We start from the raw sequence: 24443 nt of genomic DNA, 5'->3' as shown, positions 1-24443 counted from the left end.
ATCTGTAACTCCAAAATTTTAAGTTTCTTTACAAGTGCAAATTGTAGAGTCTGTTCTAATTCATGTTTTTTATAGCCTAAAATACTTCTTCAAATAAATTATAATTTACGGGCAATTTTATCTTAAATCAACTGAAGAAAACACGTGCTTCTTGCTTAAGCTTAATTTCGCTCTTGTTTACATTTCGTGTAGGAACTGCACGAAATCCTTTCTGCATAAATTATCGATCGACTTTTGACCGCAACCCCTTTTTCTCATGAGAAAGAGAAGTCGAATTTAAGAAACGAAAGTAAGTATACAGCTGCCTCCTAATCACTCCAGTGCTCATAGTTTTCTGTTTAAAAATCTTACTGAAATTTGCGTAAAGAAAGGAAGTCATCTCAGTCGTCTGATGAAACTATCTAGTCCTTGTTGATGCAGCTGCAAAGCCACCCCTCCTCCCCCCAAAAATCTTTTTCAGTAGCACGTGTAGATTGAACGCAAAAGTGACAGACAGAATTTCCTTGGTGCATGTTGCTAATGAGTTTTTTGGCTCAAAACTAACTAGAAAATAATATTTCTGTTAAATCTGTTAAAAATGATTTGTAAAAAATCAATGTCTATTATATTTTAGATAGCGTTCCTACACTTGCAAATAGGTTATGGATTTATTATTTAAAGATCTTATTTCCAGATCTTATTTATAAGATTTACTTTATTGAGGACTTAAAAATTTAATTTACAGTAAAGGTCATTTTAAAACAATGTAGACAATGTATTTGCAGTCTTGTGCCCTCAGAGTAAACCATGGTAATGCCTCAGGTTGACTCTAATTTTGCAACATATTTTAAATGTGCCCATCACTTTCAAAACCGTTGCATGGGTCTAAGTTGATGAAGATTGTTGCAGGCCTAAAGTTGTTTGTCATTTGTTTTAATATGGGGTTCTGTTCTTAAAATACTTCAGATTTCTGCAAGTCTAATTTATTAGCCACCTGTTCCATGTTCCTTAGTCAATTTTATAAGGCTAAAAGCCTTTTAATTGAGGTTTAGTCATTATATATCTGGAATTTTATCGAGGGTTTTACCTACATTTTTTAATATATAATTTGATGTTGTTAATACTTTGTAATATTTTCAATGTATATAGATCTTCCATGAAATGGACTACACAACATGAAATACTTGTACAAGAAAAAATAAGCCTTTTTGGTGGCAAATGTACAAGGAAGCCCAAGATGATGACCATGGTGGACAAAAAGTTATAAAGAGCTAGCTACATTAAGAGAAAAAGTGCTTGAAGAGAAAACTTTTAAGGTTTTTGGCTTAACATGCATGTTCTTCCGTAAAATAGTGCTCTTTATTAAATTTGTATTTAAACTAGCCTCAAATAAGTGTTGAGCATTATATCTGTTTTTTATGAAAATCTAAAAATAAAATATGCTGTATATATAAATATGCTTGTATTTTCTTATTGAAGTCTGGAGAGCAAATATATGTTGACAACATTATTGTATTTTCTTATGAAAATCTAAGGATAAAATATGCTGGAAGTTTGCCCGCCCGTCACAGTTTCCTGAACTGTACTGTTTTTAATTTAATTTTTTTAATTTAATTTTACAAGGCTGCAGTTGCTATTCTACTCTAAACCCTTTTTGCAAGGGTTTATTATCCAAATACATCTGGCTGTGCTTAAATAGGTACACACACACACACACACACAAGTTTGCTTTTTGACTACACACATTCAGTAAAGAAACGCAATTCTTTTACAAAAATGCAAATTTAGTTGACATTTTGGTATGTTTCAATAAAAGGAGCAGAATTATGGCTATCTAGTTAAAATAAAATAATTTGTTTTCAGGAAAAACTAATAAAAACTTGTCTTCCTACTTTCACTTTGTTTGTGATAAGCTTTATTAATTAAAAATTCTTTTGTGGTGTTAAATTTCAAAGGGTGTGTTTTTCTCGGCAACTATTCAAAAACAACAGTTGTGAAAGAGTGTGTGATTAAGGATCATACTTTTTTATCTCTATGATTTTCAATAATTTTGCAAATTGAGTCTGGGATTATTTTCTTTTGATGTTGTACCTTAATTTTTTTTCTTGTATAGAAGCTTGCTATACAGAAAATGACAAACCTTAGCAAAACAGATTTGAACTGGATCAAATCAAACTTCACAAAGAAGTTATCAGGCGAAGATGTTTTGGATGGATCTCAGGGAGAGGTTGCAACTGATTTTGGACAAATTGATTTTAAAGGGGCCACCCGAAGAGCTCGTGCAAAAGTATGTATTTGCATATTAAGAAAAATCACATTTTTAAATAAAAAATAGGTATATTTTTGAAGTAGGATCCACCACCTTCAATAATTGTCATTCCATGGTTGTGAAAGTACAAAGTTATAGAAGCTTATAGACTAAAATATCTCCTTGTTAGCTGCTTATATTATAAGCTCAATCCTTAAACACTGTCTCTTTTTTAAAAAAAACATACTACACATTCCGTCTTTTTGTGCGCAACAAAATAAAATTTCTAAAGTTGATTTGCTAATACTAACGAGTAATTTTCTTTTTTATAGTTTATTCGTCTTAAAACTAGTGATTCACCTGAAAAAACGTTTGAATTAATGACAAGGGTATGGCAATTGGAAAAACCAAGATTACTGATTTCTGTTACTGGTGGTGCTAAAAGTTTTAATATGGATCCAAAATTAAAACAACATTTTGCCAGAGGGCTCCTCAAGGTATGTACAATATGGTATATTGTTCTATGTTAAATATGGATACTTTTGCAATCACTCACAACACATGCAGGTTGCGTCATATTAGGTGTGTGATCGCGCGCGCACATTGGCATGCTCCTAAAATGCGATAGACAAGTGAAAAATAACTCGCCTAAAAAATCAATTCATTCCTTAGGTGCGTGAACAATCACGCTTCTAAATAAAACTGCAGTGAGCAATAATTCTTAGAAATTACATTACGGAAATAAAAAAGCAAAAATCATGGGAGACTGCAAAATTTTGCTTTCAAATAAGGTCCCACGATGTCTAGAATATTAAAAAAGAAAATGATTTGCGTGTTTGAAAGTAAATCGGTAAAACTCATTGATCACTTTTTATTTTAAATAAAAATGTAAAATAGGTAAAATCAATTGATCATTTTTATTTTGAATGAAAAGATCACAACGGTAACACTTCTTTGATAAGAAAAAGAAGCAGAAAGAGATTTCTTTAAAGTACAGAATTGTAAGGAGGAATCTAGATTCCAAACAAGGACATTGGAACACCATTTTTAGTGGTTATAGTTTCTCGCCTAATTAAATAAATGTAATTGTGACAATTTGCATAATAGAGTTGCAAAAGTCTGACTGAAACTAGTGGTACTCTTACAGAACTTTTCGTTGTTGAAAAAGGGGGATAGACACAAAAGGAAAGTCAGTCAGAACCCTTAGGATACTTTTTCATTCAAGTTTGGAGTTACCACACCTAAGTTCCTACTACAGGCATATCGGCTGGTACTTATAAACTTCCTAGGTGTGCTTGACGTAGTACCATAGAAATGGGTGACAAAAAGATAAAATGTAGCATTTGAATAGATTTTTTATTGACATTAATATCTAGTCATCATAAATAAAGATTTTTGACATCACAGCTTTATAGTTCTTATCTACTTGAAAAACTGGCATCCCAACATGGTTATTGTTCATGATCAACTGGTTGGAAATCTTTCTGGTTCCAATGGTGCACTTATTGGTCATATAAATATAAATGGACTGCGAAGAAAGCTTCATGAAGTTGCAATTTTATTAAATGAAGTTAACTTTGACATTCTTGCCATAACTGAGACACATTTATCAACGGAAATATGTGATTCGGAAATCTCAATAGAAGAATATAAAATATACCGCAAGAGGTTAATTGGGAGAGTGACCATAGCATACAGCACATATATAGAGTAACTCCATGTATTAACACCATTAATTGTTCCTATGAGTTGTATGAAAAATCATTTAAAAACAGCGTAAAAGAAGGTAAAGCGTTTGGTGCTGATCAGATATCTGCACAGCATTTAAAACTTATTGGACCTCAAAACTGTGGCCTGTATGAAGTAATTAAAGGAAGTATCAACTCAGTTAAATATCCATCAAGTTGGAAAACAGGGAAAGTAAAATGTTTATTTATGAAAGGTTCGAAACAAGACTGTGATAATTATTGCCCTGTAACACTGTGAAGCATTCCTAGTAAGATCTTTGAGAATATGCTTACAGCTCAAATAGACAATCATCTTAACAAATTAACCAATTCAATTTCAGGAAATATGTATTCTTTGCTTAGTGACTACCTTAGTGAACGTAATCAGTTTACTGTTGTGAACGGACGAAAATCAGTTTCAGAGGAAGTGGAGTTTGGAGTACCTCAAGGCTCACTACTTGAAGTCCTCTTTTTTTCTCCATTGATTCCAATGATCTGTCTGATAACATTGATGATGGTGAGACTGATATGTTTGCTGATGATTCAACATCGTTTTGTACCACAGGTTCATTTGAACAAGCTTTTCTTGAAATCCAAAGAGTATTAAATCAAGTTAGCAAGTGGGCTTCTCTGAACGGCTTCAATATTCATGCAGGTAAAACAGAAATTATGTTTATGTCTCGTCAACAGTTCATCAGTCCATATCCACATTTTAAATTGAATGAAAATACAATTAGTGTTACCAGCTCCACAAAATGTCTTGGTCTTATCATTGACAATAAACTGTCTTGGAATGACCAGGTACATAAATTATGTAAAGATTTTCGATCAAAGGTAAAGAAGCTATACTCAATGAGGTTTATGGAACCTGGTGATTTGAAATCGATTTATTTTCGTGGAATACTTCCATCTGTGCTGTATGGTATAAGTGTTTGGGGTAACAGTTCGTCTACGCTTATGAAACCAATAGAAAGTATTCATTTAAAAGCTGCCAGGTTCATCGGTAGAATAAAAAAGAATGTGAGCGATAAAACTGTTCTTAAAAAATGTAACTGGAAACAAGTTAGCTGGTACTACAAGAGACGTGTTACGTGTTTAACATATAACATTTACAACGAATTGTCACCATCTCCTTTAGCATCTGTAGTTGAAAAACGATTGACCACTCGTTGTACTCGAAAAAATATGCTCATCAAACAGCCACAATTTAAAACTATTCGATATAAAACATCGTTTCGTTATAGAGCCTCGGTATTGTGGAGCAATCTAGCAGATAATATAAAACGGAAATCGTATGAAACCTTCAGACTAGACCTAACAAAAGACGTTTCAATTTTGAATCAAATTCAGTTTCAAACCTTTATTTCTGGTAAAGCACTAGATGATGCTTATGAGTATTATCAAACTACAGAGTTTTATGTAAAGTTCATTTAATTTCATGTATTTGTATATATAATGTATTGTTTTAAATTTTATATTTTCAGCAGGTCCACATCAGTTTTTCAACTGCCATTGTAACTAACCTTCTTTAACAAATAAATTATCTATCTATCTATCTATCTATCTACTTATCGATGAGTAAAGGATCTATCCCAAACCTATTGAAACAAAATTCTGTGCGACAGAATTTTAATGGTTTGTTTTTATCGGGAAAAACCTTTCCATGTTACGTTACATGACTTATTTAGAGGCCTGTTCATAATCACTCGTCATCCTGTGCCTAATGTACTCAGGTGAGTGATATGTGCAATCAGTACAAAACAGAAGTGGGAGTTTAAATATTTTCGTATTTTATTAACAGTATTTTATAAATAGTGCAGGTGCTAAAAACAAACACGTTAACAAGCTTAATGGAAGAAAAATTTATGTTTAAGTTAAGAATGTCTCAGGCACTGGTTAAGTCATGCAAACTTATTTTTTGTTCTTTGAAGATGTTCAAATTTGAGATTACACTATAAAACATTTTTACAACTTTAAGGCGAGAAGTGTTTTTTTTACTAGTAACAATTTTTAACCCTGTCATATTGTCCTACAATGAGTGATCCTTTTGAGGTTCTTATTTTAACTTTTTTTAAGTTCATCAATTTTGATCAATAGGTTGCACAAACACCAGGAGCTTGGGTAATTACTGGTGGTACCAACACTGGTGTAATGAAGCATGTTGGTGAGGCCCTTCAAGGTGCATCGAAAGCATGTATTGGTATTGCCACATGGGGTATAGTCAGCAAACGTGAAAAACTCATTGGAAGCAACTTAAATCCTGTTGGAGGAAAATTTTCCTACAATGTTGCAAGCAGTTTGGTTGAAAAAGGCGCATTCCTTGATCATAATCACACTCACTTTTTATTAGCTGATGATGGATCATCAGGCAAATATGGTGTTGAAATTTCTGTTCGATCTGAATTTGAGAAATATATCATGAACAGTGTACAAGGTACTTTGGTTTTTTAAAGTTATTTAAATTAGTGCTTTAAAGAAATAGGTATTATATTTATCTAAATTAACAGCTCTCAAAATAATATTTGAAGACTCGTCAGACAAAATGTCTGCCACATTTCCAGTTTGGTTGGACATGTCTGTAGCTCGTTTCAAACTTTTGTCGGACAAAATGTCCTATAGATTCCCGTCTTGGTAAGACGCTACATTTGTTTAGATCTCAGAATTATTAAATTAATTTTAATCCATGAGCAAGCCTATTTATAGCCAACCTGACCATCCTAGCTAATTCACAGATTCCTGACTTAGATAATAGAACTGTGTAGACATGAATCTCTATTGTCTGGCCCATTCGTTGTTGGTAACCATGTCTTACACAAAAAATGCAGCCATGCGGTTCTTAACTAATGTGGTAGTGAACCAATGGAGCATGGGTTAGGCAAGTCTGCAAAACTGCACTTGCAGAACAGACATATCATGGACTAGTCGGTAGCTTGTTGATAAATCCACGGGTTCGCCCGTCCTTTTTACACATTTTGTGTGTCTTGCTACTTGAGGTACCATTTTGCGCATAGACAGACATAATACGTTTATTATTAAAGGTATTTAATTGTAGATAACGTTCTATTACCAGTTTGAATGTTGTCACTCAGAGATGTTAGAATTGACAGATGTTAGAATGTTGTCACTCTAAAATGTAGCTAAACTTTCTGAATGACTTTTGAAGTTTTATTTGAGCCACGTGGATAAACTTAAAAGATTTTTTCTTTAATTGAAAACGAAGCATATCTTTTCCTGTTCTCTTGTGATGACTTTACAAATAATAATAATACAAACTTAAAAATTTATTTGTTTTATGTTGTAAGTTTTCTTTTGTGACGGCATTTTTTTGTGATTTAATTGGCTTATCAAGATAAGCAGTCTATTTTGTTTTTAACATTGCGTTACACATTTATTATTCGTGGTATGTGTGATCATGATTAAGAAACTTTCATGATGGCACATGGCAGATGAAACAAAATTAAGGAGATGCGAAACGAAGATTGATTAAAAGAGACAGATTATATTTGAATTATCTTTTTATTTTGCATGTGTCAATTTTTAATTTTTGAAGTTACAGAAACGTGCTGAATAAACGACAGGCCAGAACTGATTTTCGTCAAACATATTTGCGTCTGATGCTATTTTAAGGGCTGTTGGTAACCTGCGTTGAATGTTTAACTACGGTTAAAGATATTGCTGAAGATTACTTTTGGAACTTTTATAGAAACTTATTCCACGAATTAGAACCAAAAAATTATTTTCTTTGTAGTTGTATCGAGTAAGGACAAACTGGTGCATGTGTTCTGATTTAAGTTAAAGTTGTGAGAAAGTTAACAGGCCTTGCCATGAGCAAATAACCTCCCGAGCAATTAGTTGCTCGCGTCAGAGTGTCTACGCGAGCAATTTTGCTCGCCATATTTTTCGCTAAAAAAACTAAATCGTTTCGGGGGTGTGATTAAAACGTCCGCCACATTTCCAGTTTGGTCGGACATGTCCGTATCTCAATTTTCGAACTTTCGTCGGTTAAAACGTCCGATAGATTTCCGTCTTGGTCGGACACTTAGATCCCAGAATTATTGAATAGTCCTGGTCCTTTAAATCCACAAGCAAGCCTATTCGTAGCCAACCTGACCATCCTAATTCACCGACTCCTGACTTAGTTAAAAAACTACGTAGACATAAATCTCTTTTGCCCGGCCCCTTCAACGTTGGTAACCAGGTCTTACATAAGAAATCCAGCCATGCGATTCTTAACTAATGCGGAGGTGAACGCCGACAGAGCACGGATGACGCAAGTCTGCAAAACTGCACTTACAGGCGGAACAGACAATTTATCATGGATTTAATTGTAGATAATTTCTTCATTTGACGAAACAATTGGAAACCATAGCAGGTCCAAATTTAATGGATTATTTTCTTTATGCCGCAACTGTTATTCAAACAATTTTAAAAACGAAACCCACATGCGGTATAATTTTTTTTCTGTATAAATTTTATGTACCTGACGTGTACCTTAAAAAGAGATTTTATTTATTAGTTTTATTTAAACCACGCGGATAAAGATTTTTTTTAATTTGAAAACGAAGCATATGTTTTCCTATTTGCTTGTGATGACCTGAAAAATAAACATTAAATACTATTTCGGACATGTAGAAAAGGAAGTTCAGATTGAGAGAGTCGCTATACCAGTAGACGCTCATTCATAGTGTTTGGGGTTCACGATTAAAACGTCCCCCACTTTTCTACTGCAAAATAAATGCGCAACAAAGATTAACCTTAATGCCCGTATCGCACGCGTTTTATAAAATGGCGAATGAACTGTTGCACGATGGGTGGAAAATAATCACACCAAATATCTTTTCAGTTTCACTTAAAAGACCAATCAATTCTTGAGAAAAACGTTTACACTTATCTCAAAATGTTAATATTTACGCGAGCAATAGAATGCTCGGGTGACAAGCATTTACGCGAGCACTACGCGGGCGCGAGCAATTGCTCGCTACTCATGGCAAGGCCTGGTTAAATACATTCTTCTTAAAAAGGTACATTCATGTAAGCACTTCACATATTATTTGTTATTTTTGTGTAAAAGTTTCTCCAACATTAGTTAGCTACAATGATAAATGATAATGTGAAAATTAGTTTTCTCTCAAATACCTTCTCAATCCTTCCGCTTTTTGGTTATCATCATGTCATATAATAATCCGCTAGCCAAAATTAATTTATTACTAACTGTAAAACTTCAAGATGCATGTTTAACCGATTGTTTCTAATTGTTACAATGATTTTTTTACACAAATAACCTCTGCAGAGACTTTCAAAGTTTGCATACAATCCTTTTGTTTTTAAACAACTCTTTCAAATTTTATTACAAGCATTAAGGATACATAAGACGCCAATTGCACATGTTGAAAATACTGTATATATATTTCATATATTTCCTAAACTGCCAAATGAAAGTGATTATTTTTGTATTAGTACTAAGTCTCATCCTGGTGCCAGTGCAAACACATTTTATACATACTCCTGGATGCTGTATTGTTGTGAGCAATTTCCTTAATTTAAGTCATACCATTTATTTGATACAGTTGGTAGAGGTCAGAACCTCTCTTATTTTAAGAATAAGCCTCCTATTATTTCAAGCTATTATCTTCATCCTTTTTTTTTGTTGTTGTCAAAAAAATTATGAAACCTACTGAAAAGCCATAATAAATAGTTACAACAAATTGATATTGAGAAAAATTAAATTGTGCTCTTGTTAATTCCATTTGTCTACTCTGTCTGCCTTTTATGGTCTGTAAATGTATCTAAAAATACCTGGTATTTTCAAATCTCTCAGTAAGACATAGATATGTATCTCGATTTTCTCATCATCTTAGTTTACTGATTTTTTATGAATCTTTTCACAATATTGTACGCTTTTAATGATTTTTTCTTATCGGTTTTGACAGGCAGAAACATGAATTCAGAATATTTATAAATAAACAGAATGTAACTCTTAAAACAAAGAAATAAAAACTAACTGCAAACTAAAACAATACAAAAAATAGCAATTGCAGTTTGAAGGGTAATTTAAAAAAAGTAGGTAATCTAAAAAGCAATAAATTACTTTGGAATATAGAGTCACCCCACCCTATTTACAACAACCCCACTATTTTGCTCAACCCCACTTTTTGTACTGAGAAATTTTTAGCTTACATCTACCGCTTCCCCCACCCTCTTTCCTAAAACTACACTTAGGTGGCCAACCTGAAACTCAACACCAGCTGAACCAGCTAGTCTATATTAAAAAAAATGTTCCAAAAATCACCAAAACCGTGGCTATTTTATCGAATTGAAGACTAGTTTTAAAGAATATGAAAATAGAATATGCTTTATACAAAAGCTTTTTGTCAGTTTATCAACAAAAGTCTAAAAAAATATTCCAACTGGTTTGATTATTGTTTGTTGCTTGCTGACTGAAATATGACCAGTTTTTTTTTCTTTTTTGTATAGAGCAAGTTCCAACTGTTTATTTACTGTTGGAAGGAGGCCCAAAATCACTTGAGACAGTTTGTGAAGCTGTTGCGAAAGAACCTGTAGTTCCAGTTGTCATTATCAAAGACAGTGGAAGAGCAGCTGATGTATTGGCAGATGTCATAGATAGGATTAGTGAGGATGATTTGGAGAGAATCAGAGATGAGGAAAACATGGACCAAAATTTATTAGATGTTATTTTGAAAAATTTTAAAGAATTTGTCATTGATGAAGAAAAAGACAATGAGGAAAAACAAAAACAAAAGAAAAACAATTTGAAGACTGCATATTTTAATGTTTTAAAATGTTTGGAGAAGAAAGAACATGTATGTTTTCTTAACAATTTGTTAGAGCTAAATAATAGGATAAAGTTAAATTTTAATTAATATTTCTCTTGGTACTTAACTGTACCTGTAATTATGAATTTGAGAAGTTATACGCAGTAGATAAGGAGCCGAAGAGAGTACAACAGATCTGAAAGCAATAATTTTGCATGTATGCATTCTTGTTTTTTTGTTACTCAGAGTCATTATTTTATTTTAGATTACTGTCTTTCAAATGGGAGCAGAAGCAAATGTTGATGAAGCCATATTGATTGCTTTGTTAAGTAGTAAGTATATCTTATAAATTCATTAAATTGATTTTAAATTTATCATTTCTTATCAATTTAATTTAGTTTAGTTTTATTGCCAATATGTGTCACATGTTTTACGATTTGAGGGTGCTCCCTAAACATTTATATTATGTTATCAAGGATCCCAGAGGTAATGTCCCAGCTCAATTAAACATTCCTTAATGTGCCTTTTTTAGTTAGAGTTCCTAGATAAGTTTTTTTACTGTTTTAAAATAATAACCTTTAATAAGCCATAATGCAATGCCTAAAACTTGCTTTTTTTGTTGTAAAGCTGCCAAAAAGATATTTTACAAAGCATTTTATTCATTATCATCATTCCTAATGTTAGATAGGGTATATTAATAACTCTGTACTAGATTTAAACCCCGCATCAAGTCTGTCCTTATTGCCTTGTGCAAAATCTTTCTCGGTCTACCTTTGCCCCAGGAACTATTAAGCGTCTACATTTTCTTACCCAATTTTCCTTGTCCATTCTTTCTAAGTGTCCCAACCAACTCAATCTTTGCCAACATAACATCTTTAATGCGGATACCTAGCCTGCTTCATTCGCTTATCTGAACTCTTTCTGTCTCATAGACTTAACCATTTTTATATCACTTCTTCTTAAACGGTCAAGATCTGCCTGTTTCACTGCCCATGTCTCACTACCGTACAACATAACACTTTTTACACAGGCCTCATACAACCTACCTTTCATATCATTTGACAAGTCTCTGCTAGTCAACAAAAGAAGTAACTCTGAACGCAAGGAACAGTAATAAACGGTAATGAACTGTTAAAAAGATTGTTTATAACATCTCGAAATAATAATTTGGGGAACATAATAATTTAGCCAAAATTCAGAAACAGAAAAACCAAATTATCACCTCTCCCTCTATCCACACCTCTTCTCCTCTCAAATATGAGCCACATGTGAGCTAATTTTAATTTACAATTAAAACATGAAGAGTATTGAATATTATGCATAACCTCTAATGATTCTCGTGGGACACAGAATAAAAAAAACTATAAAGCAAGATTTAATACTAAGATAGGAGTTAATCAACTTAATTGATGAGATTAAGCAGAATAGAGATTAAAGATGCAGTTAACCTCTTTTCTGAATTTATTAACATCAACATTTGGAAACATAACACCTGATACACTGTGTATTGATGCTTGTTGTGTGGCAAGCCAGAAAATGTTAACAACAAATCTACATTAGATGCACATGCTTATGTCCAGTATCTCCAAGCGTGATGATGTTGTTTTTGACAAATAAATGCAAGACGCTATCCTTCAACCTTGCATCTAATGCCTAGGCTAGGCTAGCTAAACAATAGAGCTACTTCGTGATTCTTGCCAGAGGTTAGACTGTTAAAGCTCCTTTACCCAAGCATAAAAACAATAACGAAAAAAATCAAAGAGCTTTAATTTCTGATTGGTCTTTATTTTTATATAGGAGGAAAAAAATTATAAAAATCTCCTCCATAGGGGTCCCAATTCATACATGATTTGCATAACATGCTTTTGTCTAACAGAAAACCCATTTCAAAGATGTTTTCTTTTATATGGAGGCTTATCGAAAACTGTGGTCTACCAAATTATATAAAATACACTTATTTAATAAGCGACCAAAGTTAATTTACCACAAGAGTAAAATAAATATGTAATATACAATTAAGGGCAAATCAAAAATGACTTTTTCCTTAAGGAATGTTCACAACTTTTCTTTACTAAGTATTGCAAGTTACCCACAATAACAACAATTCCTTATAAAAAAAGCAAAATGGCAGACACAGGCAAGCAAAGACTGGCTCTATTTGTAGGGAAAACTTGTTCATCATGTATTCTTTTATTCACTCATAAGTTATTTTTTATATTTATTAAGATTTCTGTATCAAAAGAAAACTTCCTAAAGAGAGTTAAAAAGGTGCTAAAAAATGTAAATAAAAAAATTATTTTGTAGCAGAAACTTAATATTTATTCCCTGAATTTTGTTTATCAAAAATATATTTCATATTTAAGGTTATATTTTGCTGCATCCTTGTTTTAAGAGCGATTGCTAATTAAAAAAAGCTTTTTAATTAATTTTATCTTCTACTTTCTGCTGAAAGAGGGTAGTTAGATAGGTAAGTTTCTGTGCATTTTTTAATAAACTGATGACTAGTAATATATATAATTTTAAAGGCTGTCGAAAATATATATACACTCAGTTGTATGAACAGGTTTATGCTAAAAAGATAGAACAAAAGTAAAGCACATTTTACTTCTGAAGTTAGCTGTTATAATTGACTAGGTTTATTCACATAAATTTGAGGTTAAGTAATGTTTAGGTAAAAAGACATCACCGGCTTCTCAGTTGCGGTTGACATTGTTGTGGGATCGTGCAAATTTAGCAGAAGAGAAAATTCTGTCGCAATCAATTGAATGGAAGGTAACGCATTTTTCTCTATTTTAACAGAATGTTGATATAAGGTTCATGGTGGAACATCTCCATACCACAGTGGCATGTTGCATTGCATTGGCCAAGTTTATTTTGGCGAAAAAGTTTTCTTGCAATGCAACCGAGACATTTTATGAGGTGTTGATTCTTCAAAGGTCTTAGTGAATCTGCAGTTCAGATTAAAACAAAAAAAAGTCATGACATACCTTTGTTTTTTTTGCATTAGAATAGGTAGTATGTTATAAAAATTTGTTTTCATTGTTCCATTTCCAGCCATCGTAAGATACAATGTATTGTTGTCAAGGAAAGTTTTCATACACATTATATGATATTTAAACTGGTCCTTTTCAGCTGGTATAACATCAAAATTGGGTGCGTAAAGTGCCTGTGATTATTCTGATATCCTAAACTACTTATAGCTACAACCCTGAAGATATTATTTGGGGAATTGTCTGCTTTTCAGCTCTTCTTTAAAATGAGCTAATCTGTGGTTGCGTTCTTTAACTTCCCTTCTCCATATATATTGTGTCTTTGGTTGTAGGTTGTAAACCTGGTGCAGTTATGGCATTGTGATAAAAATTTTAACAAAATCACTAAGAAGAGTGTTTCATAAAGTTAAAGTACAACTGCTTTACTATATTCCGAGTTCTTGTTACCATTTCACCTAACTTCTTGTAAAATAGGTGGTGGGCAATAGGTGATTTTACCTTCAAAATATTAAAGGAAAAAAATAAGAAAATTATTTTACAAGATTCTTGCTAAAAGGCTCCATAAAACGGTTATATCCAAGCTAAGAAACAGGTTTCTTAAAAAAACAAAATGCAACTGTCATGTCCAATATTTCTTTAGGAAAAGGAATTGAATGACATTATGATAATGGCTTTGGCAATGGGAAGAGTGGATTTTGTGAAATTGTTTTTACAAAAAGGAATAAGCATAAAAGAAATTCTTACCAATTCTTGCCTTGAATTTCTTTACGGCTATCGGTCGCATATGAAGACGTCTACATTAATGTATAAAGATGAAAGTAATGTGTACAAACAATCAAAGGTGGACGAGAAGATTGTGAAGTTGCTATGTAGCTATGAAGGGATAGATGTATCAAAAGCAGCTCTTCAAATGGAACACGTACAAAAGATTATCAACAAGTTGTTAACCAACTTTATACAACAAAAAGATGAAAAGTTTATTGAGGTATTATTTGCTGTTCTTTTTCATCTTTTCACTACTTTATGCATTAAGTGATTATTGATCATCTGTACAAGTTCAAAAGTTAAACTAAAGCCACGTATAAAGGTATTTAACCTTGATAATGCAACGTTTTTATAACGTTTAAGCAATTAGACACATTGTGTGCTCTTTCTTTTAAAATCACGTTAATTTTTGTGGGAACAATAATTTTTATGCATGTAATGTACTTTTTAAAGTTCTTACCACCGTTATTTTGATTTGCCTGGTCAGCTATTACTTGCACGATCTTAAAAACGAATGAAAATAACTGAAGTCAACTACCTGGGTAAATAGGGGTCACCCAACACCACCATTAAAGAAATTCCTGCAGCTGTGCTGACCCACCTGTTGTGCTATTCATATTCCTTTGTAAACAGCCAAGATCGTCCTCCTTTACTTCCATGTATATTCACCCCATAACATAACACTCTTCACACAAGCCTTACAAAACCCACCTTTAACGTCAACTAAAGGTGTATGCTAATCAACTTGTGAACTTTTTTTAAGCATCACTACTCATTCTGCAAGCAACACTTCTTTTAACATCTCCTAACTACCTAATGTATCATATTTATACCCTATTATTTCAGTTGCTGGATTAGTGTTTCAGCTTTAGAAATAAGGTGGAATTACTAAAGAACAAATCAAAAGTAAAATGCAAATTCATGAAATCAGTAGATTAATATTTTGTGCAATCCGCTCTAGTGAAGTTTATGCTTTGTGTCGTTAATAGTAACGTAGACAGAGAGAATAAATCTTCATGTAGGTGTAGAAAGAACGCATGGAATGTGAACTTGCACAGGGAAGTTATGTCACAACTATTTTTTTATTTACGCTGCAAGTGTCACTGAAAGTGTACTAAGCCTTTAAGATCATGGTAAATTTGATTGCAGGTTTTTCAGGAGAGATGTGTAATACATACGCAAAAAAAAAAAAAGTTTTTATTTAGACAACTTAAAAATTAATTTGTTATTTTTCTTGTACAGTTCTATGAATTTGCTTCTGTGAAGCAATGCAACGACAACCTGGTGACAGCAACCCTTCCTTTATTATTTGTAATCATTTTACTTCCAGTTTGAGGAAAGTGTCTTCATTCAAATGTTTTTTTTATGTAACAGAATCTATCTTCAAACAAAACATTATCGGGAAGCATGCCATTAACCGATGCTCATCAAACATTTGAGTACCCGTTTCGAGAGTTGTTTTTCTGGGCTGTTCTCAATAACATGCAAGACATGGCAATGTATTTGTGGGGATTTGAAGAAGATGGGATGGCGAAAGCATTGATTGCTGGTGAAATTTACAATGCACTTGCTGATCAAGCTGAGATGCATGACATGCCTGATAACATTACAAACGCACTGAGACAAAATGCTTTGTAAGCAAAACTTTGTGTTTTTTCTTTTGGTTGTCTCTGTGTTATGTTTCGTCGTCACATAACAATGCAATTACCCCAGTGTCCTTTTTTATTTGTTTATTTATTTATTTATTTATTTATTTATTTATTTATTTATTTATTTATTTATTTATTTATTTATTTATTTATTTATTATATTTATTATATTTATTATATTTATTATATTTATTATATTTATTATATTTATATTATAGTTATTATATTTATATTATATTTATATTATATTTATTTATTTATTATATTATTTATTATATTATTTATTTATATTTATTTATTTATATTTGTTCATATTTATTTATATTTGTTCATATTTATTTATATTTATTTATTTATATTTATTTATTTATTCTCCATATTTTTAAAATGTTACTTGTCAGCGTTTTTTATTATCTGCATTTCATTGCAAGCAATTCTTTAGACGAAACCGATTGTAAACTTTATTATGAGTTTTTTGTCATAGTTATAACAGACTCTTTTTTCTTGAAAAGTTTTTTTTGTTTTTTTTTTCAGAGATTTTAACAGCTATTCCTTTAAATTGTTGGATGAGTGTTACAGAACAGATACAACAAAGACAGAACAACTACTCACATGTAGATGTTCCCAATTCCCCCAACAGACATGTTTAAAATTAGCCATTGCTTCAAACCACAAGGAGTATGTTTCACATAGCGCTGTGCAGGTGCTACTTAACGACGTGTGGACAGCTGCAATCAAACAAAAGGATATCACATCAGCTCAAGTTTTAACTGCTATGTTCTTTCCACCTTATATTTGCTACAAATTTGATTTTCGCAATTCTGCAGAACTCAAGAAAATGGTCAAAGCTGAAGACGCAGATAGCGATGGAAAGGATGAAACAACCGACAAGAAAAATCTCGAAGATGAGAGCAGGTAAGTGTGAAGGTTTGTCACTAACACTGGGAAGTTTAAAATATCTGCAATATTTGTCGGAACTTTTGTTAAAGTATTAAGTTATACAAAGTCTTTTTTTTATTTTTCACTTTACCTATTGAATTTTGTGATATTCGTTTGGTTGTAGTCACGTATTTATGCATTTTTCTAAAATTTGCTTTTATGTTGTTTTTTATGTGTGTGTGACCTCTCAACCTTACGGCAAATGGCTTTATGGAAAAGACTTTGTTTCTGTTTTTTTTTTATTTCTTTTGAGGATTTTAGGTTCATTTCTATGATGGAGTTATGGATGTTTTTTACTGGTTAACCTAATAAATTCATTATTCATTTGCTTTAAAGGAGAACTAACAAACTTAATACATATTTTTTTTGGAATAAAAACATTCTTACATATCACAAAAAAATGACAACGTATTTTTAAATTCCCTTTAAAAGGGACAATAAATACGCTCTGAAATCAAGATATGCTAAAGAGGAATACTAATGCATTCAATAAGTACCAAGGCAAACCAGTATATAAGAATTGTGTTGTTCTTCTTGTATGTGTTGTTCTTCTGGGCTTTTGCAGGTGCAAATTTTGCAATAAAATCAAAAACTTGGTTAGTACAATATCTATGCAACTCTTCACAAAAAATAGGTTTAGAAACTGCGTTGGAAACTACACATGTTCTTCAACGTCGCAGTAAAATTAATTTCCGAGAATTTAGAATTAAAGAAAAAGTTTTATACACGTAATCCTTATCACTTTATTCATAAGAGCGAAACTAAACTAACTACGAAGTATATTTATTCGAAACATAAAATGTTTTATGTGATGAAAAATTGAGCATGTTGCAGAATTTGATTTACATAACTTGTGTAATTTGAAATGAACAGCCTGCCATTTAAGAAGAGGAGACTTAATTATCACTAACTTTTCATTTTTTTCCCAAATTTTGGATTTTTTTCTCAAATTTGATTTCAGAATTGTGAAGTGATCATCTGTGGCCATTCTAGGGAAACATAAAATTGCTTCTGATTTGGTAAAAATAATAAATAATAATATTTATTATGTTTTATCGAAACATAATGCGTGTTTTAGATAAGGTAAACATGTCCAACTTCAGAAAAAATCTGAGCCAGCGGGGTACATGGTGCTTACAGTTTTCATGTTTTTTTTTTAGTGTGGTAAGCTTTGCTCTAAGTATCGAAAGGAAACGTAAAATATTAGAAGCGGTGTTTACAACGAATGATATATACCCAATTTAGAAATGGTGTAGCTTAAGGTCCCTGAAGCTTTTCTCAAAACTTTGTGTATGTAAATTTAATTTTAGTTGTTTATAATTTGTATATTTCAGCACAAGTGAATCTCAAACGCATTTAGTTGGAACGAAACAACCCAATTATAGCTCAATCAATGAAGAAACAAGGATGGAGAAATCTCAAGAGCTGCCTTGGTACCAGAAACTAATTGAATTTTATTTCAAGACACCCATGACAAAGTTTTATGCTAATGTGGTAAGTGTGGACGTGCATTATTTTATTTTGTTACGTCAAGGCGTGGAGAAGGGGAAGGGTGTGTTATAATGGTGATCAAAAGACATTGCCTAATCAAATTGGCAAATATTTCTTTAGATCAAGTTGAAACAAGAATCTGGTTGAAATCACACTATATACAGAACAAGCATGCCAGTATACTTGTTCTGGCTAAACATCCGTTTGTTTGTCTTGCTTTCTCTTATCTAATTTCATCTGATTCTGCGAAAAGAAAATCTTGAAATTATTAAAATTGATTAATTTTTGTGAAATTCGCAAATTTTTTCTATTTTTGCGAAAGATTTTCAGTATTAGGATTGAAGGACGTTGAATGAGCTTGTGAGACAGCTGTTTTATGAGGAAATCTAATATTGGTATGCAATTTTATTCTTAAAAATCTGTTTTTTTTAGATTGCATATTTCGTGTTTTTGGGATTGTTTGCCTATGTTGCCATTTCAAAGAAGAATTCCAAAATGGAGATACCGGAGTATATTTTAATCATTTTTGTGGTCAACTTATTAGTGGAAGAGATTAATCAGGTAAACGCTTAAAATGATTCAATCTTGATTGGGCAAGTCTATTTATACCTTCACACCCCTTGATGAGACTTCCAATATAAGCAATAATATAACTTTTAATTCCAACTTTCAAAAAGTTTACGACTATGGAAATTTTCATGGAGGTCATCCAACGAATCAAACAAACAAAAAAAGTTTTAACATCAATATAGATAAACAAAGAGATCATTACTACACGATCCCTAAATCGATGAGATCAAGAAAAACACATTGTTAAGTGTAGTAACGTTATCCTTATTTACTCTTACTCATCTCTTCTGATCAAATGACGTTGTTACAGATAGCTGTTCAATCTATATTATAATACCCGTATACGTCTCTCCCTCTGTCCGTCCGTCCGTCCGTCCGTCCGTCCGTCCGTCCGTCCGTCCGTCCGTCTGTCCGTCCGTCCGTCCGTCCGTCCGTCCGTCCGTCCGTCCGTCCGTCCGTCCGTCCGTCCGTCCGTCCGTCCGTCCGTCCGTCCGTCTGTCCGTTCGTCTTCTGTCACGCAAAATGGTGGCTTAGCTTCGCAGGTAGCGAGACGCACGCAATGCGGTATAAAAAGGACGGACGAACCCGTGGATTTTTTCACGGGCTAACGACTAGTGTTAATATATTTTGTTTAGTTTTGCAAACAACTGTCTTGAGTTACTACTGAAATCAAGAGAAAAGTTTAATTTTTGATTGTTTACTTATAATTTATTCATTGGTTGTGGTTAAAAATCCAAAAACAGATAAATTATTAATTTTAGATTAGTTTCTCTTAAAAATGATGCTTCAGCAAGTAGTTGCTGTAGAGTTTATTCTTAGATTTTTAAAACAGTAAGAATTGGTGCCTTCATTTTGTATTATGACATGACCTAGAATACTTAATTTTAGTTCATCAACAGTGAATCGCCCACGCTAAGTTCCAAATTTAAAGAATGGTCTTCAAATAAGTGGAACTTGATGGATTTTGTGGCTATTGTGTTGTTTTTTGTTGCACTTGGTTTGAGACTCCACTCAAGTACGGCAGACATTGGTCACCTCTTGTATGCGTTGGATGCAGGCTTGTGGATATTACGTTTGTTGGATGTGTTTTATGCTCATCGCATTTTGGGACCTTATGTTGTGATGATTTATAAAATGGTGAGTCGTGGTCGTCTCTGCTTTTAGGTCGTTTTTTCATAAAAGAATTGTTTCCTTCTAGGTAGTCATAGGAAATAGAACTAACTGTTTCGTATTTCCATTCCAGTATTTAATCAGAATGAACCTGTTTAAAGTTCTTCCCCATGGCTGTTTATTTATAGTTCTTCCCCATCGGTGTTTATTTATAGTTCTTCCCCATCGGTGTTTATTTATAGTTCTTCCCCATTGTTGTTTATTTATAGTTCTTCCCCATTGGTGTTTATTTATAGTTCTACCTCATGGGTGTTTTTTATAGTTTATCGACATGATGTATTTTTTGGTGATATTGTTCGTGTTCTTGCTTGCTTACGGTGTAGCTACAAAAGCTATTTTGCAACCGCAAGCTGCAGGCTGGCACATGCTTCGTGATATTTTTTTCCATCCCTATTATAACATCTATGGCGAGTTGTTTATTGACCGCGATCCAGAAAACAGTAAGTAGAATACCTAATCAAAAAATTGATGTTATGCTCGAAGATCATATTCGATTGTTCAGGACTTTCCTTTGGAATTATTCAGGGCGTACCTGTCCTGATGCTTTATGCTACTGAAGAAGTAATTATCCTGATGTTTTATTCTCATAGACAGTACAACCCGATTTGGAACACCAACAATCAACAGCTATGCTGAACCGATTGCATGGACACTTTTGGGCGCATATCTGTTAATTGCAAATGTTCTTCTCCTCAATCTTCTTATTGCAATTTTCAAGTAAGTAACTTCTAGTTAGTTTCTTTTTTTGATGCATTTAAAACAATTAACAGAAACATGTTTTTTTTATGTTCAACAGTTTTGTTGACGGATTCGTCTACAGTTTGTACCGTGAATTCACGGCCTCTGTTCCATGTTGCATTCATATATAACGTCACGACAGTATAGTAACAATGCTTTCCGTGTATTCTAGCAACACCTTTACAGAAGTTGAAGAAAATTCATCGCAGATATGGAAGTTTGAACGTTATCATTTGATCATCGAATATGCAAATCGACCAGCATTGGTTCCACCCTTTATGTTGTTATGTCATATTTACATGTTTTTTGATTGGTTGTTCAGCAAGTGCTGTCGATCAGACGCGACCTCGAAGTCAAAAAATTTGCGTAAGTTATATTTTTGTAAATAAAAAAATTAGTGTAAAATGTTTGAACATAAGGTGTTAAAATTATTTAATTTTTTTTTTCAAATTTTTACATGTGTTGATGATAATCTAATCTGTTTGAATATAATTCTCCAAAATAGATGCGAAGGTTACAAAGTCAGGTTATATACACATCTATCTTTTTTCTGAATATTAAATAATAAGTTTTCTAATTACATTTTTTTATATTGTAATCAGTGATTGTAATATCGCAATACCTGCTTTTTTGAAAACAAAAATCAAAAGTAAAGCGATTTAAAGATTATTTCAAGATTCTAAACATTAACTACAAACTGTTGGTCAGAACCCGTTGCAATCTCACCATATTTACGAAATAACTTCTATACTAACTTTTATACTAAACTAGTAACTTGATTTGAAATAGTGACCTGATAAGAATTTGTGGAATGAATTCACATCTTTTATCTGTGCAAGTTTAACAGCTGTAAGATGATTGGTACATCATTTTTTATAGAGCTTTCTGCATCTGATGAAGAACTGGAAGAGTTGGTCGAGTTTGAGATCGAATGTATGGCAAACTTTCAAAGAGCGCAGGCGAAAACCTCTTCGGAATCCCTTGAGTAGTGATGTGAGATGTTTTGGATAAGTGAGTGATTATTTTGTGTTGTAGATTTTAAGTAAATGCGCTTTTAGCTAGGTTTTGCCTTTTTTTTAACAAAAGCTTAATGCTAAGGTGTTCACTGAAGAAAAAAAGTAGAAGCCTCACTAAGTAAATTGAGTTTGCCTTGTAGAATTTTAATACAAGTAGAATTTTGTTAGAATTTTATACATGTAGACTTTTGTTAAATTTTAAAACATCGCTAGTCTTAAATGTAGCATGAGTTCTAAAATCGCCTACGATTTTTTGTGAAATTTTGTGATTAAACTTTACTGTAAAAACATTTAGTAAAAGTGTGTCGGTCACTGGTTTCAGAAACATGCAGTGACAAATTTTCTTAGCTCTTTGTAATATGTTTGACTGACTGGTTTTTACGCAGGATGTAAAACGTATGCAGCACTGTATATATTTTGATTAGTCTTCTTACAAATTGAATGGTTGTTAATGAATATTTTTCTGAATTTTTGGTTATCAGGGTTTACTACATTTAATTTTATTTTTAATTTTTGATTATTTTTCTTAATTTTGAGATTTTTTTGTAATTTTGCACAAATTTCGTATTTTTTTACACAAATTTAGTATTTTTTATTTTTTTCGTATAATTTTTGGTAATAAATAAATCATTAAAAATAAATTTTGTTAAACTTTTTCATGCTGATTTCATGATCATGCCGATCAAGATACTGTAACCTACTCTTTCAATGATATCTTACAGAGGTATTAGAGTTTTTTAATGGTATCGTTAACCCATTTCGAAACGGGTACCCAAAGATTTGGGAATTTGACCAAATTTGGCACCAGGTGTTGTCCACGCGAGAGGTCAGTTATTTCCATCCCTTTTCAAGTTATTTGCGGTAGAAAAACATGTCAGAATGCAATGATATCACTAATCTTACTTTCTTTATCGACGCCATCCTAAATATGTAAGCTTTTGACATCACATCACAATATAAATAAGATGTGCACTTTTAGTGATTTTAAGGAAAATGAATACATCAACCTTTCCTGTTGCACAGATAGCGTATTATAATAAACTAGTTGCAAGGTACTTGAAGAAATGCATTTAGGCAGAAGAAGAATGAAAAAGATCAATGTTTTTGGACATTTTGATGGCACCAGCAAGTACGCGTTTCGAACTCGTTTTTCTGCAATGTTTAACGCTTTGTAATTGGTACATGCCACTTTCGAGCTTCTCTGGGTAATATATTATCGTTCTAAATATTTTTTAATAAGGTGATCAACAAGTAATCATAAAGCTCCCTTAACGGTGTACTCTACAAATTACTTTGTCCAAAACTTGTTTTGCGTGTCCCCTCAAAGTTTTAAAGATGAGCAGCCCAGCCTGTTCACAATATTAGCTTGCAGAATTTCAGTTTCGTGTTGAGTGACGTAGCGAGTTATTTCGTAGAAGCTTAAACCATATTTTTTAAAACCCCAAATATCAATTAAATAAACCGCCACATTACTTTAAATCTATTATTCGAATCTTCAATGCGATACAAAATACGATCATTTAATATATAGCAGAAAGGCAGAGACAGCAGCGTCCATTGTTAAAATTCAAAGAATCAGCAGAGTTGCAAACAATGCTGACAGAAAATACTGTTCAACGTTGGGTCTTAACAAGACATGTTATTGTGAAGGTTGCACCAGAAGTTTCGATCACTAAAGAATGTATAGAATGTGTTTACATATACAAGGCCCTCCTCCAGGGACTACCGAAAACTTATGAAACGTTTGAAGCAATTTCTGATCATCTTCTGCATAAAAGTACAATCTTTGTCACTGACAGGTACTTGGAAAATCTACGAAATTATTTAAAAGATAGCAACGAAGCGCGATAGGTGCCATTAAATATCAGATGAGCAGAAAGTATCAAAGTAAGCCAAAGCAATACGAAAACATTCCTTCGTGACCAGATAACAAAATAAGCTTGGTGAAATTCCTTCTTTATTGGATGCAGAAACCAGTAAAGGCTTTTAACGGGACAGATATTTACATGGTGGTAGATGATACACGATTTTGTCTGCATAAAGAAAATAATGTGATGAAACGAAAAAACGATTTATCAAATCTACATAAAAAGAAGGTGACACTAAGATGTTCCATGTGCAAAGTTCGATTCAACACCACAATTCAGAACCCAACATAGTCACAGATATTGGGTTTCAGCTTATTAATATTCAGCACAAAACAGAGCGGTATTTTCTACCTAAGATGTTCCTATATGTTTAACAAATTAATTTTATAGGTTATTTATCAGGATACCCTATTAACACTTGGCAAGGAAAGCTATCTTGGCCAGCGAGAAGAAGGTTTGAAAGATTGTTTGTGGTTTTTATGGTAAGAACGAAGGAGACATCACTAAAGTAAGATGTTAA

The 24443-nt window shown here is 32.6% G+C and overlaps 1 protein-coding gene across 2 annotated transcripts; it reads left to right on the top strand.

Moving 5' to 3' along the window:
* Positions 1 to 238: 238 nt before the first annotated feature.
* LOC130614747 (transient receptor potential cation channel subfamily M member 3-like) lies at positions 239 to 22696 on the top strand. 2 transcript variants are annotated; one of them, XM_057436195.1, is made up of 17 exons: positions 241 to 289; positions 2093 to 2266; positions 2560 to 2724; positions 6052 to 6388; positions 10429 to 10775; positions 10993 to 11059; positions 13399 to 13499; positions 14358 to 14702; positions 15857 to 16116; positions 16666 to 17046; positions 18405 to 18564; positions 18994 to 19122; positions 20020 to 20268; positions 20564 to 20741; positions 20892 to 21018; positions 21212 to 21405; positions 21919 to 22696. In XM_057436195.1, the coding sequence occupies exons 2-17, from the start codon at positions 2111 to 2113 to the stop codon at positions 22026 to 22028; spliced, it is 3306 nt and encodes a 1101-aa protein (XP_057292178.1). In that variant the 5' UTR covers positions 241 to 289; positions 2093 to 2110; the 3' UTR covers positions 22029 to 22696. The 2 variants fall into 2 exon arrangements, with proteins under 2 accessions (XP_057292179.1, XP_057292178.1); XM_057436196.1 differs by lacking the exon at positions 18994 to 19122 and having other exon boundaries at positions 239 to 289.
* The last annotated feature ends 1747 nt before the right edge of the window (positions 22697 to 24443 follow it).

This window comes from Hydractinia symbiolongicarpus, chromosome 11 (genome assembly GCF_029227915.1).
Source record: "Hydractinia symbiolongicarpus strain clone_291-10 chromosome 11, HSymV2.1, whole genome shotgun sequence".
Lineage (NCBI taxonomy): Eukaryota > Metazoa > Cnidaria > Hydrozoa > Anthoathecata > Hydractiniidae > Hydractinia > Hydractinia symbiolongicarpus.
The sequence above is the reverse complement of the archived record's forward strand: the minus strand, read 5'-3'. Positions and strand labels throughout refer to the sequence as shown.

What these genes read in the sequence shown, in the direction of transcription:
- LOC130614747 (XM_057436195.1), top strand. Translation starts at nt 2,111, where the DNA reads ATGACAAACCTTAGCAAAACAGATTTGAACTGGATCAAATCAAACTTC. An exon ending in CAAAGTTTTATGCTAATGTG is followed by an intron (nt 18,565 to 18,993) that starts GTAAGTGTGGAC and finishes TGTTTTTTTTAG; the next exon opens with ATTGCATATTTCGTGTTTTT. An exon ending in TTGTGATGATTTATAAAATG is followed by an intron (nt 20,269 to 20,563) that starts GTGAGTCGTGGT and finishes TGTTTTTTATAG; the next exon opens with TTTATCGACATGATGTATTT.